The sequence below is a fragment of the Hibiscus syriacus genome, unplaced genomic scaffold, assembly GCF_006381635.1.
Source record: "Hibiscus syriacus cultivar Baekdansim isolate YM2019G1 unplaced genomic scaffold, ASM638163v2 tig00110156_pilon, whole genome shotgun sequence".
Taxonomy (NCBI): domain Eukaryota; kingdom Viridiplantae; phylum Streptophyta; class Magnoliopsida; order Malvales; family Malvaceae; genus Hibiscus; species Hibiscus syriacus.
In genome coordinates, this window is record NW_024062606.1 from 2,003,987 (window position 1) to 2,020,405 (window position 16,419).

The 16,419-nt window shown below is 34.1% G+C and overlaps 3 protein-coding genes across 3 annotated transcripts in view; 2 read left to right on the top strand and 1 right to left on the bottom strand.

The window, feature by feature from the left end:
- LOC120215987 (pentatricopeptide repeat-containing protein At4g14170-like) lies at positions 1-16,209 on the bottom strand. The gene is made up of 2 exons (XM_039213516.1): positions 14,732-16,209; positions 1-10 (listed from the first exon to the last, which is right to left on the bottom strand). Exon 1 carries the CDS (start codon positions 16,200-16,202, stop codon positions 14,766-14,768), a length of 1,437 nt encoding a protein of 478 aa, XP_039069447.1. The 5' UTR covers positions 16,203-16,209; the 3' UTR covers positions 1-10; positions 14,732-14,765.
- LOC120215986 (SUPPRESSOR OF GAMMA RESPONSE 1-like) overlaps positions 5,705-16,419 on the top strand; it is a 22,801-nt gene continuing 12,086 nt past the window's right edge. Inside the window, exon 1 of the mRNA XM_039213514.1 lies at positions 5,705-5,720. The gene's annotated coding sequence lies outside the window, so the exon portion shown is untranslated. The remainder of the gene's footprint in view (positions 5,721-16,419) is intronic.
- Positions 8,075-11,026, top strand: LOC120215989 (transcription factor bHLH30-like). The gene is made up of 3 exons (XM_039213517.1): positions 8,075-8,346; positions 8,420-8,996; positions 9,862-11,026. Exons 2-3 carry the CDS (start codon positions 8,433-8,435, stop codon positions 10,327-10,329), a joined length of 1,032 nt encoding a protein of 343 aa, XP_039069448.1. The 5' UTR covers positions 8,075-8,346; positions 8,420-8,432; the 3' UTR covers positions 10,330-11,026.

Here is a 16,419-nt window from a genome sequence, read left to right on the forward strand (position 1 = left end):
ATTTTAATTTCTGAATTAAATTTGAATGAATCAAAAATTTGATCTGACTTGATCAGTAATCATCCTTTTTATAACATACATGCCTCAATGCATATCATGGAACCGTGTCCCATTTGCTCATTGAATGGGACAAGTCGGGCATTGAAGAGATAATAATAATCCCATATCCGCCGGTCAAGCACCAAGGACGGCTTTACTTGAACAACCTTGTGGATTCTATTTGGACCCACCAACAGATCTCCCGGCCTTTGATAGGATTATTTCTGACCGTCCAAAACCTTGTTGATTGTCTTAATTTTGTGCCGTTTAGATTAATTAACTTATCTAGTTTCAACGCAAAGTAACTGAATCAGTCCCTTCTTGAAAACCAGCTAAACCAGGTTCTGCTGCTTTTACAACAGTCGGTCCTGTTATATTATAAGGTGAAGTCTTGCCTCTAATCATTAACAGCATGCAAGTGTGGGTTGAAGGTAATCATTTGGTTTTCCTCATGTTTTGCACCTTAAACTTGGGATCTATTTCTATTTTCTATTGCTCTCCCCTTAAGGTTTTGGCTTGATTAATTTGGATTAATTTGTGTCGTATATCTGATTTTAGTGAGTAAATCTTTTAGCAGAGATTTTCTACATACACAATAACTCAAATTCAAGACCTTATTTAATCGATATCAAATTATTTACCACTTAAATCAATCTCTATTAATGGATATATTATTTTAATCACATATAAAACAACAAACAAAGAGGAAATTAATTATTTAATTCACTCAAGATCTGCTCAACATGATTCTATTGCTAGTTACTTCAACAAGACTTGGGCACCCACTAAAGGTTGTTGGACTGAAAATTGAAATATATCCGCTAAAAAAATTTACACATATTTAGGATTCTTGGATGTGGAAAGATCAAATGATGAGATTAACAGTAAAAAATGTGAAGATATTCACTGAAATAAAATAATTTAATCTCGATATTTGATTTCTCTTCATCTACCGATACTAAAAAATATAAAACTAAAAATTTTACACTATGTAAAAGTGTATCATAACCTTTTATAATCGCACTAATACTGGAAATTTGTTATAAATGTTTATTTATATGGAAGTTTGGAATTGTATATTTATTATTTAATGAGGTGATATCTCATCGAATAGTGAAAATGTTAAGAAGCTCTTTTTTATTTTTTAGAGTATGTGTCCTTTCATATAGTTCAAAAAAAATTATTTTATTTAGATTGTGGCGACATCGGTTTTGATATTAGTTGTCAATCGTTATTTTTTTTCTCTTTATTTCTTTTTTATTTTTTTAATAAAAATAATCATGCTTTTGTGGCATTTTTTCTTTGTCGTTGTGGTATGTTTTTTTTATCTTTTATCTTGATTTTTTTGTCGTTTCTTTTATTTTATGTTTTCTCTATGTTTGATTTGACGATGTCACAACTTAGCAAGATGTGCTTATTTGTAATCTTGTTTATCTTCCCTACTATGGACCCTTGAATTGAATTTGGATAAATGATTTTGTGTTAGTGGATAGATAGATACCCACGATGCTCGAATCTGATTTGTGGTTCTCTGTTGTCTTTGAATAACTTAATCCCTTTTTGTGGTTCATTTGGTAATGAAGTCATATTTATTTGTATATATTTTTTGTTTGAGCCATTTGGTTGAATTTTTAAAATTTTCCATATATAGTCCTTATATGATTTAAAATGATTAGTTTAAATGTTTTAGAAAAATATATAAATTATGTATTGAATTTACGATGATAGTTATAAACGTTTCTTGTGATTTTATATATTTTTACTTTTTAACGTGATCAACGGATTCTATTAAAATAAGGAAAAAAATGTTAAGAAGATAAACAAATTGATTATACATATATGATTTCATGATCTGATAGTATATATTAATATTATATATTTAAGGGTAATTCTACTGTACGACAACCTAATACAAGGATAAAGAAATGTGCTATTGGAAATGTTAATATTTTTTTAACATTTCCTGTAAAACGTTACCTAAAATGTTTTCTAGTCAAATGATTGTTCATACAATTGAATGAGCTTTTTCACTTTTTGGCCTCTTACAGGATTTCTTAATGAATAAGATGTTGTCATCCGCATAAAGGAGATGAAAGACTCTAGGTCCTCACGTGCTTGCTTTAACTCCCTTAATGAGTCCTCTTTGTTGTACATCCAATAGCCCTAGTGGTAAGACCTTATTGACCCTAAGACAATCCTTTAGGGTGGCTCTTTTTCTTTGTGCCTATGGTAAATCCTAATGGACCTGGGGCACTCCCCTCATGTGGCTCCTACGCTTCGACTAGGGTAAGTCCTTATAGACCCAATGTGTTCCCTTATGTTGGCTCTTAAGTCCAATGAACTTAGGGTAAGTCCTTATCGATGCAGTTTTGGGGAACTATATATAGAGTGTTTAGGTGGAGGGTAAGTCCCCTCATGTGGCTCCTACGCTTCGACTAGGGTAAGTCCTTATAGACCCAATGTGTTCCCTTATGTTGGCTCTTAAGTCCAATGAACTTAGGGTAAGTCCTTATAGATGCAGTTTTGGGGAACTACATATAGAGTGTTTAGGTGGAGGGTATTATTGTGTTTTTAAAAGTTTGTTTTACTAAAATAAACTATATATTACTTCTGATTGTAAACGTCCTAGAGTTCTATATTATTGAGCTTCTCAAAACTCACTATGTTATGGATCCTTTCATGTTAAAGGAATTGATCTTGTGCAATATCGACATAAGTATGGAGCTCCTTCAGCGTTGCTCGTAGAGTGCGATACTCATATATTTAGGGGGCATGTATGTCACATTTGTTTTTATACGGAGACTGAAACTTTTTATGATACAATGTATGAACGAATTCTATTTTTGAAATGTGGATGATTTTATGAACTTATGTTTATTTATAAATTGTGTTACAATTTTTAAATGATTTATCAAAAAATTTATTTTTTCGATATTTTTATCATAGGTCGCTCCGCTGGCCCTAATATGACACTTCAGATCGGATGGAGTCACCCGTATTAGTTTGAGGGTGTTACATAAAATTTAGTTTTAGATTTAGTCTTGACCTTAAACCAATCACTACCATTGTTATAATCCTTTTTTTTCCTAAAGGAAAATTCTACCCGGAGAGAAGAAGTTAGAGAGAAGCCAAAGAAAACTCTCTCTCTAAATCCCATCTTTGCTTAAGTGTTTTAGATATTAATTTATTGGTTTAAGGGCTATTTTTGTTTCTATAGTAGATTCAATTTATCATTTTTTTACCTTATGATTTTTTACATCAATTTAGCCCTCGAAGTTGTTTAGAGGCATCATTCTAGCCCTTGAAGTCTATTTTAACTAACAGAATTGTTAGTCTTTTGTATTTATTAATACCGATAATTTTCACGTAAGCTAATATTGCTGAAGTGACTTGATGATGATGCGACATTTATTAAAAACTAAATAATAAAGTATTTACTAAATACAACAGTTAGAAAATCCTCAAAAGTTTGACGTAAACCCTTAATCTCACTTAAATAAATAATAAAATTTTGAAAAAAAAATATAATCATTGTGTTTAGTAAATATTTTAACATAATCTCTTAATCCACAAACGTGGAAGACTCACAGTTTTGTTAGTCAAAATAATTAACGGATTTCAAAGGCTAGGTTGATGCCCCAGCCCTAAACAACTTCGAAGGCTAAATAGGCAAAAAAATCATAGGACCGAAAATGATAAATTAAATCTACTAAAGAGATAAAAGTAGCTCTTAAGTCTAATTTATTTGATTCAAGTTTTTATATAAAATATTATTTTTTAAAATACATAATTTTTATTTTTTACCTACTTTTTTAAACTTACCTAAAATTAAATACATGTTAACTGTGGAATAGATATAAATATATAATCAATTTGTTTATCTTAACGTTTCTCCTCTCCCTTTAAATTTTATACTATTCAATGCGATGTCACCTCTTGAAATTTACATTTTTTTTATGTTAATTCTTGATTCTATTCAAAATGTTCGTCCTAAAAATTTATTTGTGTGTACCTTATATGAAAAAAAATTCACTATTAATACATATGTGTATATCCTAAAAAATATTTCTAAAAATATAAACAAGGTTTAGTATTTTAATTTTTAAGTACTAATATAATATAATTTTACACATCATATACAATAATATTAATAGGTAAACTAAAAAAATATCAATTAACCAATAGCACACATGTGATGAAAATTGCTTGTTGAAGATCAAGAGGTGGGGATAAGCAGCCACCTACCTACCTTGATCTGGATCGCACTGCCCAGTCTATCCATTTTCTTTTTAGTTAAACATTATCATTAGTGCTTAACTTAAAAAGCAAGATGTACTTGTAAGATTTTCTGGTAACAATAGTTTTAACAACAACGTGATGTGAACTTCTTCCAGTAGCTTCAGCTTTTCAACCTGTTTTTAACTTGGGATTTACTCCTATATTACACGGTTTCAGTTTTTTTTTTTCAAGTGTAGTTTCGTAACATCATAATCCAACAGGCCACATTTTAGTTCGTGCTTGTATTAATTTAGACCTGTTGATGAAAATTTTGGGTTCATCTCTTCTAATTTGGACGGAGAATTTGATAATTTTTGAATTGGAAAAAGAGAGAACAAGATCTTCAATTCAGCTTTGTGTGATTGTTTGTATAGGTTTCTTTGGTATTGATGTCTAGAATAATGATGATCATTTGTAGGTCAATAGGTTGAGTAGATTTGATCATCATATAGCACATTTAGTCGGTTTAGGAGAGTGAGAGCGGACACGCTAAATAATTATAAAAGTTTGGAAGATATGAAATTCTAGAAACCTCAATGAACAAATAATTGCATATGAATAAGATCCTTTGCGTAGCTACCATGTTCATTCGCGGTTGCCATTCATGCCAACCTGGCCATGCACCATAGCTCGCCAGCTAGGGCAGCAATATATATGGTTTCAAGAAAATTAGCAAGAAACCCTAATTAACACGAGAGCAATTATGGAGAAGTTGGTTGAACGTCATGACAGGGTGGGATGATGTCATCAAAAATCCCTCGACAATTGGGGTGGGGGGACTTCTCGTGGGTTAAGATAGTGGTGGTGCAGCTATCATAAATTGTTTGAATATTTCTTCTTTCTAAAAAAAACTTAAAAAGAAAGCTGCACAAAAAAGATGAAAAGATAAAACATTTGGGGACCAAAGCAGCCAAGCGTGTAACCACAAAAAGGGGTTCCCTCAGAATATACAAACTCATCCCTTTCTTCTCTAACCTTCCCTTGCCTTTGCCCAATGCCTCACCCCGTTCAGTCAATTCATCGTACCCCAAGGTTAAAGCAAAGAAGAAAAAAAAGCATACACTATATAGTCAATATTATACGGCAAAATTACCAAGTTCCATTTGAACAAAAAAAATAGGGAGTTTGGCCTCTTGGAACAGATAAAAAAAGGGTACTGTTGGTTGAATGATTTTGTGTTTTGCTTTTCTTGTCAAAGTTGAATGACCGTGTAATTACGCATAGTTTGCTGCTCATCAAAGGTTTAACAAGCTTTTATGTCATGATTTCTGATCACTTTTACCATAAAAACATCACATTTGGATATCCTGTTTAGGCCAACCAACCAGCAGGCGCTTAGCCAGGCAAAGGCTATGAAAGAGAACTATGCAATGAAACATAGAAGCTATGTGCCTGCCATTTGTGCAAAGCTAAAGGACACATCTATAATTCCCTTTTAGAGTCTTGGTCTATAAGTTTTTATATACTCAACTCCATAGCCATTCATCAATTGCACCAAGCAAAGCAAGATATAATCATGTTTTCTTCCCAATAAAGTGTCAAAACAAAATGGTTTGGAGAAAAAAATTCCCCACCTTCATTTTCTTTTTGGCCCATTCTTAATATGACATGCATATGTATGTAAATTTCAGCTAGAAGCTATGTGTATTATTGTTCGAAATTGTAACATCTTTATCCGCTATCAATTCCTAAATACGAGTTAGAATGTCACATAATAATTTACTAACATTCAGTAGGAATCATTTATTAAAAAATTACAATTGAACCACTTATTGATTTATAAATCAATATTAATCTATATTCGTTTTTTGTTTTGAATTCATAGTGACTTAAGAGGCATTTAGTTAACCAAACATTAGATTATAACACTGAGTTTTAACTCCTTAACAATATTAGTTTTTTATTTATTTTATCTCATCGTTTTATTCGTCAAAGTCAGGGATTTTTTATATCATTTTTAGTACTTATAAAAAATCATCTTTTTTAGTGTCTTTTGCAATCATTCTAGACACTAATCAACTTGTCTCGTCATTATCTACCACTTTTTCGATTTAGATTTTCTCAAAACCCTTTAAAAATGATAAAAATAAATGAAGAAAAAACTATAATTTTTTGGGTCGGAGGGCTTTCTCGAATTTGAAAGGTTGTAGTATTTGTTCAAAACTCAAAATTGTAAGAATCATTCATTCGAGAAGATAAAAATCATACCTCAAAATTAGTCACATTAGATAGCCATCAAAGGATGTCAAAATATTAGATTGTCGAACCTATAAGTGAATTTTCATCCGTTTTGACTATGTCTCATGAAAAATTATTTTAACGAGAAAAAAAGATGAGTGAAATATAAACGTTTTAATATCAATCTTGTCGTAAATGGTGAATGATGACAAGTAACGGTTAACTATCAGTGAAGTTTAGTGTCTAAAATGGATGCATTTTAAAGTTAAGGGATAAAATTGATACACAAATTAAATGCTTTATATTAGAACGACATTATTTTGAGCATCAATAGTCATACAAAAATGACATCGCTTTAGCCATGGTTTCATAATAACGAAAAGATTCATTTAAACCATCATGCCGTTTGAACTTTAACGTTCCAATATTTACATTATAACAAATCAAAAATTCCATACTATAATTGAATGAAATTAAGGTCTAGTAGTAAAAATGTTAAAGTGTATAATTTACCCTTATTTTTATTACTTATATATTTATTCCATATCAATTTTAATTCTATACACATGTAAGTGAGTACATTAAATCATTCCATATCCCAAAAGAGTTAACCGTTTCTTCCTTTAACCAGTTAGTTTCTTGCTTCGTCAGGTAGAGTCCTCTATGATTGTATTGTGTTAGTTGCTTTGTTGAAGGAAGCTAATGGAAGAAGCTCCCATGCCTTCATATATTTTGATGATGTCTTTGGCAACAAGTCTCCCATGCCAATGCTACCTTTTACATGCGCATGTGAAAACGAACAAACCACACCACAAGAGTCCTACACACTAATAATTAAACGAAGAAGTACTCAAACTCCCTTGCACTATAATATATATATATATTGAACGAGGATTCATTATAAGACAAGCAAGGCAAGTAATGGATGTGGATAAATACATACATGTAACCGGAAACCCAGATAGAGGGTGAAGAAAGAGAAGAAGAGGGGGCCATGAAGGGGTGGTGGAGTGTGTTCCAAGACACAATGATTACATGGTCTTGGGGAAGCAGAAAGGGTGGCGTGGAAATAGCCAAGAGTGTTGAAGAACGTGGGGGCTTGACCGAGGTAGGAAAAGGACGAGGCGATGCAAGCAATACGGATAGAATAAAATTAAAAGATGAAGAAGAAAAGAAAAAGGGTGGGGGTTAGCTAAGCCCTTTTATCATGATGATACTATCAGCCTTTTTGGTCTTTGGTTTGTCGACAGTCTAATGTGTTGTGTGTTCACTGTGTTTTGTTTTTGTTTTTTTGTTTCCCGTCCCCCACTCGATCTCTCTCTTCACCAAAAAAAAACTGCACTCAATGACACAGATTGTAATTATACACTTTGAACCAATCACAAAAACCAAACCCAATTTCGATTATTTTATAAAACACAAATACGGAGAGAGAAATACTTTATGTATAAACTACTAGCAGTTTATAAAATAAGATATCCCTGATTGTTACAAGAATGGATAGAGAAAATGGCTTAGGAAGGAAGCAAAGGAGACTAACAGTACTTGCACACACTATAAATTTAGAGTGGTGGAGAAGAGTAGAAGAGAGCAAACTCCCCCCCCCCCAAATAAATAAAAAAAGACACCAACAAAGCATATAGGAAAAGGAAAGCTTGTTTTGAAGCTGAGGATAAGAAAAGTGCCTGCCAGAAACTAACCTACCCCAAGTGAAAGAGATTGAGTCGTCTTCTTCCATCCTACACCCAAAACCCAATTCCTTTTTGCCCTTTTCTTCCTTTTTAAACGCCAAAGAAGAATTCAGACCCCTCTTAAAAATTCATCTATGTAAGCAATATATATCATAGCAAGGTTTGTCTCCTTTTATTCTCTTTCGTATTTGTTTTTTGCTTCCGTCCATATTATCGATCTTTGTTTTATCCAGGAAAGATCGAGGGATGCGTGGAAAGAAAGAAGAAGATCAAGGGGAGTGTTCTCAAGCTATCCATAACATACAGGGTTACCAAGAACAGTTATTTATGCAGCAGCAGATGCACCAGCAGCAGCAGGGGAATGATTTATTTGGGGGAACAAGGGGAGGGTTGATATTCCCTGAAGTTTCTCCCATACTACCATGGTCTCTCCCTCCGACTCACAATTTCAATCCTTCCCACCACTTCACCGGAAACCCTGTTCGAGACGACGACCCTTTTCTATTCCCTCCGCCGCCGTCCTCGTACGGTGGTTTATTCAACAGGAGGGCTCCTGGCCTTCAGTTTGCATACGATGGGACATCGGCTGACCATCTAAGGATCTTATCTGACACTCTAGGACCGGTGGCTCAACCAGGTTCGGCTCCTTTCGGGCTACAAGCCGAGTTGGGGAAGATGACCGCTCAAGAAATCATGGACGCTAAAGCTCTCGCTGCTTCTAAAAGTCACAGCGAAGCGGAAAGGCGAAGAAGAGAACGCATCAACAATCATCTCGCCAAGCTACGCAGCATACTACCAAGCACCACGAAAGTAAGTTGTAGTCATCGCACATAATAGTAATGCAAAATAAAAATTTTGTTTAAAAAAATTCGAAAAAGAAACCATTATAAATCATCACGCGTACAAAATGCCCTACAATATTATAATTATATGGGAACTATGGAAGTGTCACTCGATACACCTTTTCCGCCCCCCATTCCCTCCTTTTTGTTTTGTATTATATTCAAGGCCTTTCCCACCTTCAAAGTTTTATCTGCAAATTTTTCCAAGATTCTTCTTGGATGTTCTGATACTATGCTCTCAAAACCTACCCGTTTAGACGTGAAAAGTTCGTCACATTTCTTTCTCGGCCCGTCTTTTTTTAAGAAAAGCTCGACTTTGGGTTTATTCTTAACAGTCTTGTGGTAGTTCCGAGGAAGAAAAGGGGATACGAGAAGGGAATGAGCGTTAATGTCGCTATGGTGATATGATAAAAAGAAACCAAGGAGCAGTTGAAAAGCTTCCACAGAATTTTCTTGCCGGTTCATCAGTCAAATTAAGTAGGGAAAATGAAAAGATGTAATGGAAGACAAACTATAGCATGCTGTCAGTTCATACTATTACACCGCTGCCATTCCCTTGAAAATCAAAGAAAGAAATAAATCAAACCCCCACCATTAACAGCCTACTCTTCGAGCTACTTTCGAGTTTTAGTTTCATCAAAGCAAGGAGAAAACAGCAAAACCCACCTTTTCTTGTCTATTTCATTATTTCTTGTTCCGCATTGATGGGACAAAGATTTTTAACCTAATCACTTGCACGTTAATTAAACCGCAATTTAGCTTATAAACCACGTTAAAGCATAAATGGTGATCCTTTTAATTGTTGTTTTGTGTTGTTTATCACTGTATCGTAGACGGACAAGGCTTCATTGCTTGCAGAAGTGATCCAACACGTTAAGGAGCTGAAGCGACAGACCTCATTGATAGCGGAAACGAGTCCGGTGCCGACCGAAATCGACGAACTAACGGTTGATGCATCGGAAGAAGATGGTAAGTTCGTGATCAAAGCTTCACTTTGCTGTGAAGATAGGTCAGACCTCTTGCCCGACCTAATCAAAACGTTGAAAGCTTTACGTCTAAAAACACTAAAAGCCGAGATCACAACGCTGGGTGGGCGTGTAAAGAACGTACTATTTATCACCGGAGAAGAAGACTCGAGTAGCAGCGACGAGCAGCAACAGCAGCAGCTGCAGTATTGTATAAATTCAATACAAGAAGCATTGAATGCGGTGATGGAGAAGACGTCTGTGGATGAGTCATCTTCTGGGAATGTTAAGAGACAAAGGACCAACATCAGTATTCTTGAACACAGGTCTCTTTAACTTACCAAAAAAAAATACCTTTGAATACGTACTATTTTTTAATCTACTAAGTATTCATGATGGGGGTGTTCATTTTTCTGTTTCGTTTTTTTTTCATTTTCTGGGAGTGTTTTAATATGTGTATTTTGCTATCCGTGGACAAAATATATGATGATGGTGTGGTAGGTTTGTATACATAAACAATGGATTTCAAATTATAAACACGAATTTCAAGGAAAGAAATCAAAAAGGGTGGTGATGGCATGATCATTTGATGAGGTGTTTGTGCTTTGGGTTTTGGGTTTTGGTTTTTTAGTATGATCATCATCAATGATGCTGATTGCAATGGAGGGAAGGAATAGGCCAAAAAAAGAGTGGAGGATCTTTTTCGTGGGAAGAGAAACCTTATATCAAAACCCAACATAGAAAACGTGAAGCTGATTGCTCTGCTGACTGGAACCAGCTTAGCTTGGAGTTGGGACAAAAACCCAACATGTAATGAAACTCTTTGTTCTGGTTTGGTCTGGTCTGGGGTTTTGTTTTGTAGCAGAACTATACTATATCTATATCTATCTATCTCCCTCTCTCTATGTCATCAGATATGGTGGGAATTTATGATCAGATCATATGGCATTAATATATTAAGAACGGTGACGACCAACTTCTTTTTTACCTTCTTATGCTTGTTCTACTCATGATGTTACACTACCACCATCATCATATCTCAGCTTCTGATAAGTTTTTGCCTCTCCTCTTTATTTATTTAAAAAAAACCGAGTGAAATAATGGAGAAAGCTGATAGAGAGAGATTAGAAAGAAAACCCTAACGGGTCTGGCAAGTTCTATGCGCAAGAGAAAGAGTTTTTTTTTTTTTTTTAATTTCAAGTACATAAAAATATATAATATAATAAAATTCGTATATTTGACGTATTAAATGAACAACGAATCAAATCATAATTGTTATAAAATTATAATTATATTCAAATAATTTTATATAATATATTGATTTGATTTATTAATAATATATAAATGTATACTTTATTTATACATAAAATATTTATTAACCTTATCCGATACATAAAATATTTAGATAATTTTTTTAATAATATAGAATGATTATAAATTATTGACAATAAATAAACCATATGGAGCGTTAAAACCTCTAAAAAGAACAAACGTTTTTTATCATCGAGTTCGTTTGATAAATTCATTTAAGTTGATTACAAAGTAGTAAATGTTCAAAATGATTTCAACCATTTGACAATAAACGCTCAATCACCCTGCTGCAGTAGCTGGTGCTCGAGCTCATTACCTCTAGAAACAACAATCATTCATTTAACCACTGAGGTAAGTTGGTTCGTGTCTCTTTTACATTTTTTCTATTTACTCTTAGTATTTTATTCAAATTTTATATTTTTTTAGAAGATATAATAAATATGTAAAAGTGTTTTCCAAATATAAGTAAAAATTGAGTGCGATATGAAACATATAAAGTTGTAGGGTTTGTTCACATTGATTCTCGTTCAGTTTGTCTATTCCGGCTTAAATCTAAGCTTATGACCCATGAATTTTTTAGGGTGGATATTTTCAAAAGTATTAAATATAACGACATATCCAAAAATATTTTTAAGATACGTACGTATATATTAATAACATAAATTTTTATATGAATAAACACAAATAAACTTTATAGTGAACACAATCAATAAAATAAATAATAAATAGAAGAAAATTTAAATTTTAAGATAAACTTTGACCTACCTACAAACCTTAGCAAAACCACCGTTAATTCAACATGAAACCCAAAATACAATATTCAAACTCATTTCAAATCCAACTCGTCCAAACCTGACCCAATCTCCAAACTAACATCCACATCCCTCGATCTTCATACACATTCAAACTTGAACACAACCTTATTCCCTACATCATCATCTAATGCCTAAGTCCCACTGTCGAACACTATTATATAAACCCTTGAAACCTCATTTGAAAACCCTAAACTTGAAATCAGAAGAAAAACCTAGAGAACAAAAGGTCGAAACTTAGATCCCAAAAAACCCTATACGAAAACCATGTAAAGTTCAAATATCAAAGATCAAAAACCAAAAACCATGCTTAGGAGGTTAAAAAGAGGGAAATCGATTGTTTTTGTATTTGATTTTTCTAAGTTACAAACTCTGATATTTAATTTGTGATCCCTTGCATTATTTTGTATATAATTACATTGTCTTCGTAAGATGAACTTTCGTGCAAACATAGAAGAATTTATATGTATCTCCACATTAAACTTAATCTATATGTGTTTATAATAAGTGAACATGTACATCAAGGGTTTTACTAGCTTTAATAAAAGATAAAGAAAATAATTCGAGCACCTTTTATGGAACTAAACCTCATGTACGTATTAGACCATAAGAGTCCACCTTAATAAAGCAATGTAGAACCTCCACCCGTTAGTGATAACTAATATGGATATACCAGGGAAACACTTCCAAGTTTTGTTTGCTTTTGCTTATCTTTACTTTATTCGTGGTGTATATCAAGCATGCGTGAGTAAGACTTTCAAAAAGCATGTTGACTAGTATGTACAAATATGATTTAGGGTAAATTACATGTTTAGTATTCTAATTATTACTTTTGTTCTATTTTAGTCACCCAACTATTTTTTGTTTCAAAATTATACTTAACGTTATATTTTGGTTTTATTTTGATCACTCACCGTTGAAAAAGTAATGGTGACGTTAACGTGTCATCATTGAAATTTTTTCAAAAATGTATCGTCAATAGTTTTGTTACTTTATAAACGGCGGATGACAAATGAAAGCAAAGCATAACGTAGTTGAGTAATAGTTGGATACTAAACGTGTAATTTACCGTAGGATTTATTTATAACTTTTGATCCGCGTTAACCCTAAACCATGACGAGTCGAGATATACATCTTGATGGGAAGAGTTGTCGTGATGGTGATATACTATACCTTCCAAGTTGCAATATCATATCGTTTAAGGTAAAAAATGGTGATGAGATTTGTGGTATAAAAGAAAGAAAATATACAGCAGTACAGAGATGAGTAAAAGCATTATATATATAGGGTAGAAGTGAAGAATCTAAGAAAGCCCTATTTGAAGTTTGGAGTTTGAAGAATGAAGCAGATGCAGGTGGCAGTGGGGGGGGGGGGAATCAAACAGCTTTTTCTCACGATAAAAGGAGACTGTTGTGGTCAACTGAAACTAAGACAATGGGTTTTAAGTGTAATGAACCGGAGCTGCAATTTTGCTGCGTAAATTGAAGACAGTCGCTGATGAACATGTACTATGAACCACTGTTTGCTTGCACCCATGTTATTGTTATAATACTAATAATAATAATAATAATATATTGCTTCTTGATTCCTGGGTCTAACTAAAACACCAGGCCGCCAGGATTGATTCGCAACTTCAAAGTTACTGTGAAGATGCCCGGAGGTGAAAAAGTGACCGCCGGTAAAATCAAGTAAGAAACAAGGTTTTCATCAAATATCATATTCAGTTTGAATAAGTTTAGCTTCAGCTAAATATTATAGGCTTAGGTATTGTTTGTTTTGAATGATTCAAATGTTGAATGATTCAGAGGCTTGTATGAATTAGCTCTGAATGTGACATGTTGTTTGATAATGGCTCTGAATCATTCAGAATATACTTATGTGCTGAATCATTTAACAATGTTTTGTTGAATCAGTCAACACTGAATCATTCAGAGGTACGAAACAAACGCGCTGAATGATTCCATTAAGAGCCAAACAAATAACCCCTTAGTATTCGACAAACCAACTTGCAAATCACCTACCTTACCATCTTTTAACTGTTTTTGGACCGAGTCTAGTTCTGTCTTGACTAGGATATGAAAAATAAATTTATGTGGTGTAATGTGCAAACGGAAATGAATAAATTAGTAGTCAAAATTTCTAAAGATTAGTGGGGAGGAGACATCAGCCAGCAAATGGATAGAATCAAAGAATTAGAAAGTGGGTTTGTTAGTTGTGAATTGTGAGTGGGTATATATATAATTTTTTTAATAGATTAAGATAATTAAAAGAGAATATTTATGGACAACATAAATAGAATATGCAAATACAATTTGCTTAAACCTTTGACCTCTAGGGATAATAAGATTCTTTTTTACCAATTATACATAAAAATCATTAATAACATGTTTAATATTTAAATAATTTTTATTTATTTTTTAAATATTATTATTATATAAAAGTATAAAAAATACTTTTATCATAATATTTGAATATACAAACTAATTTCCATATTAATGAAAAGACCAAACATGAAAACAGGCAAGCAATTTTGAAGTTACCCAAGGATATATGCCCATTGAAACCTATAAGCCCAATTAATTTCAGGCCCTAAAATACCCAACGTTTTTACGTACTTCCTTGCAGTAACAGCAAAGCAACAAAATAACTTCATTGCTTTGCTGAAGAAGAAAGCCAACTCTCCAACTCAATCGAGCTACAACCCGGTACTTTTGATAAATTCTTCCCCTTCATCACCTCCCTTACTTTCTCCGCTTCATCGAACTTACCGGCAGCAGCATATATGTTCGACAACAACACGTAATAACCGCATTTCTCTGGCTCTAGACCAATGAGTTTCTTTGCGATTCGTTCACTGATTTCGACATTGTTATGAACTCGACATCCAGCTAGAACAGCTCCTAGTATGGCCGCGTCAGGTTCCATAGGCATTGCTTCTATAAACTCCTCTGCCTGCTCCAAAAGCCCTGCTCTCGCCAAACAATCCACCATGCTAGCATAGTGTTTCAACTCCGGTGTCACCCCATAGTTTCCGATCATCTCGAAACATGAACTCGCTTTTTCAGCTAGTCCACCATGGGAACATGCTGATAATATACCAAGAAATGTGACTTCATTGGGTTTAATCCCTTTGGCAATCATATTATCGAAAAGTTCGAATGCGGTCCTAACATCCCCACTCAAACCGTGCCCCAATATTAGAGAGCTCCAAGAGATGACATCTCTTTGGTTCATCATATTAAAAACCCTGTGAGCATAAGTTAACACAGCACACTTTAAGTACATATCGACAACAGCATTGCCTAAATTCAATTCCATCCCCAGTGACCTTCTCACACACCATCCATGGACACTCTTCCCATGATTTAACCACCCCGATTGTCCACAAATTAAAAGCAAGCTTAACATAACCACCCAATCAGGCGAAACCCCAGCATCCACCATTTCTCTGTATAATGCCAAACCCAACGTCGGTTCCTCATGCTTTGCATATCCATCCAACATTGCCGTCCACAACACCGCATCCCTCTTTGGCATTCCATCGAACAAGACTCGCGCATCAAAAATCTTCCCAAGACTCGCGTACGCGAAAACCAAAGCAGAAGCGACAAATAGACTCCTTTCGAAACCCAATTTCAAGCACAACCCATGAAAAGAAAGAGCTAGTTTTACCAGCCCAGAACTCACGCATGCCCTTAGAACAAGCGGGAGAGTGAAGTCATCGGGTCTGACATCAGAACTCTGCCACATGTGAAGAAACAAATCTATGGCTTTTAGAGGGGAATTCGAGCGGGAGAACTCTCCGATTATGATGTTCCATGAATAGATATTCCTTTGGGGCATATGAAAGAAGACAGAAAGAGAGTAAGGGACAAGGTGGTTGTACTGGGAAAAAGCCAAAACAAGCCTAGAACTGATAACAACATTGTCGTAAAGCGAGGTCCTTAGCAAGCGAGCGTGAAGGTGGCGTAAATGCTTGCAGCTCGGCGATGAGTTAACGAGGGATAAGTAGTAAGAGATGAGGTTGGAATTGATCGGACTCGAACAACCCAATGTTGAATACAGCTTCTTGAACAGGGTCTTCATGGTTGCTCTTACAAATATTGATATCAGTACAAGTCATTCTAACAAATATAGTATTTGATATCTAAAATGATTTAAAAGAGCCACGTCGGTGGTTTTCTTTGTCCTTACCTTCTTCCCCACCTTGAACAGATTTTTACTAATTGGAGTCTTAGACTAAACATTCAATCATCTTATTCAATCTTCATACTAGAAGTAAACAAGGATAGTTTTGTGTTGC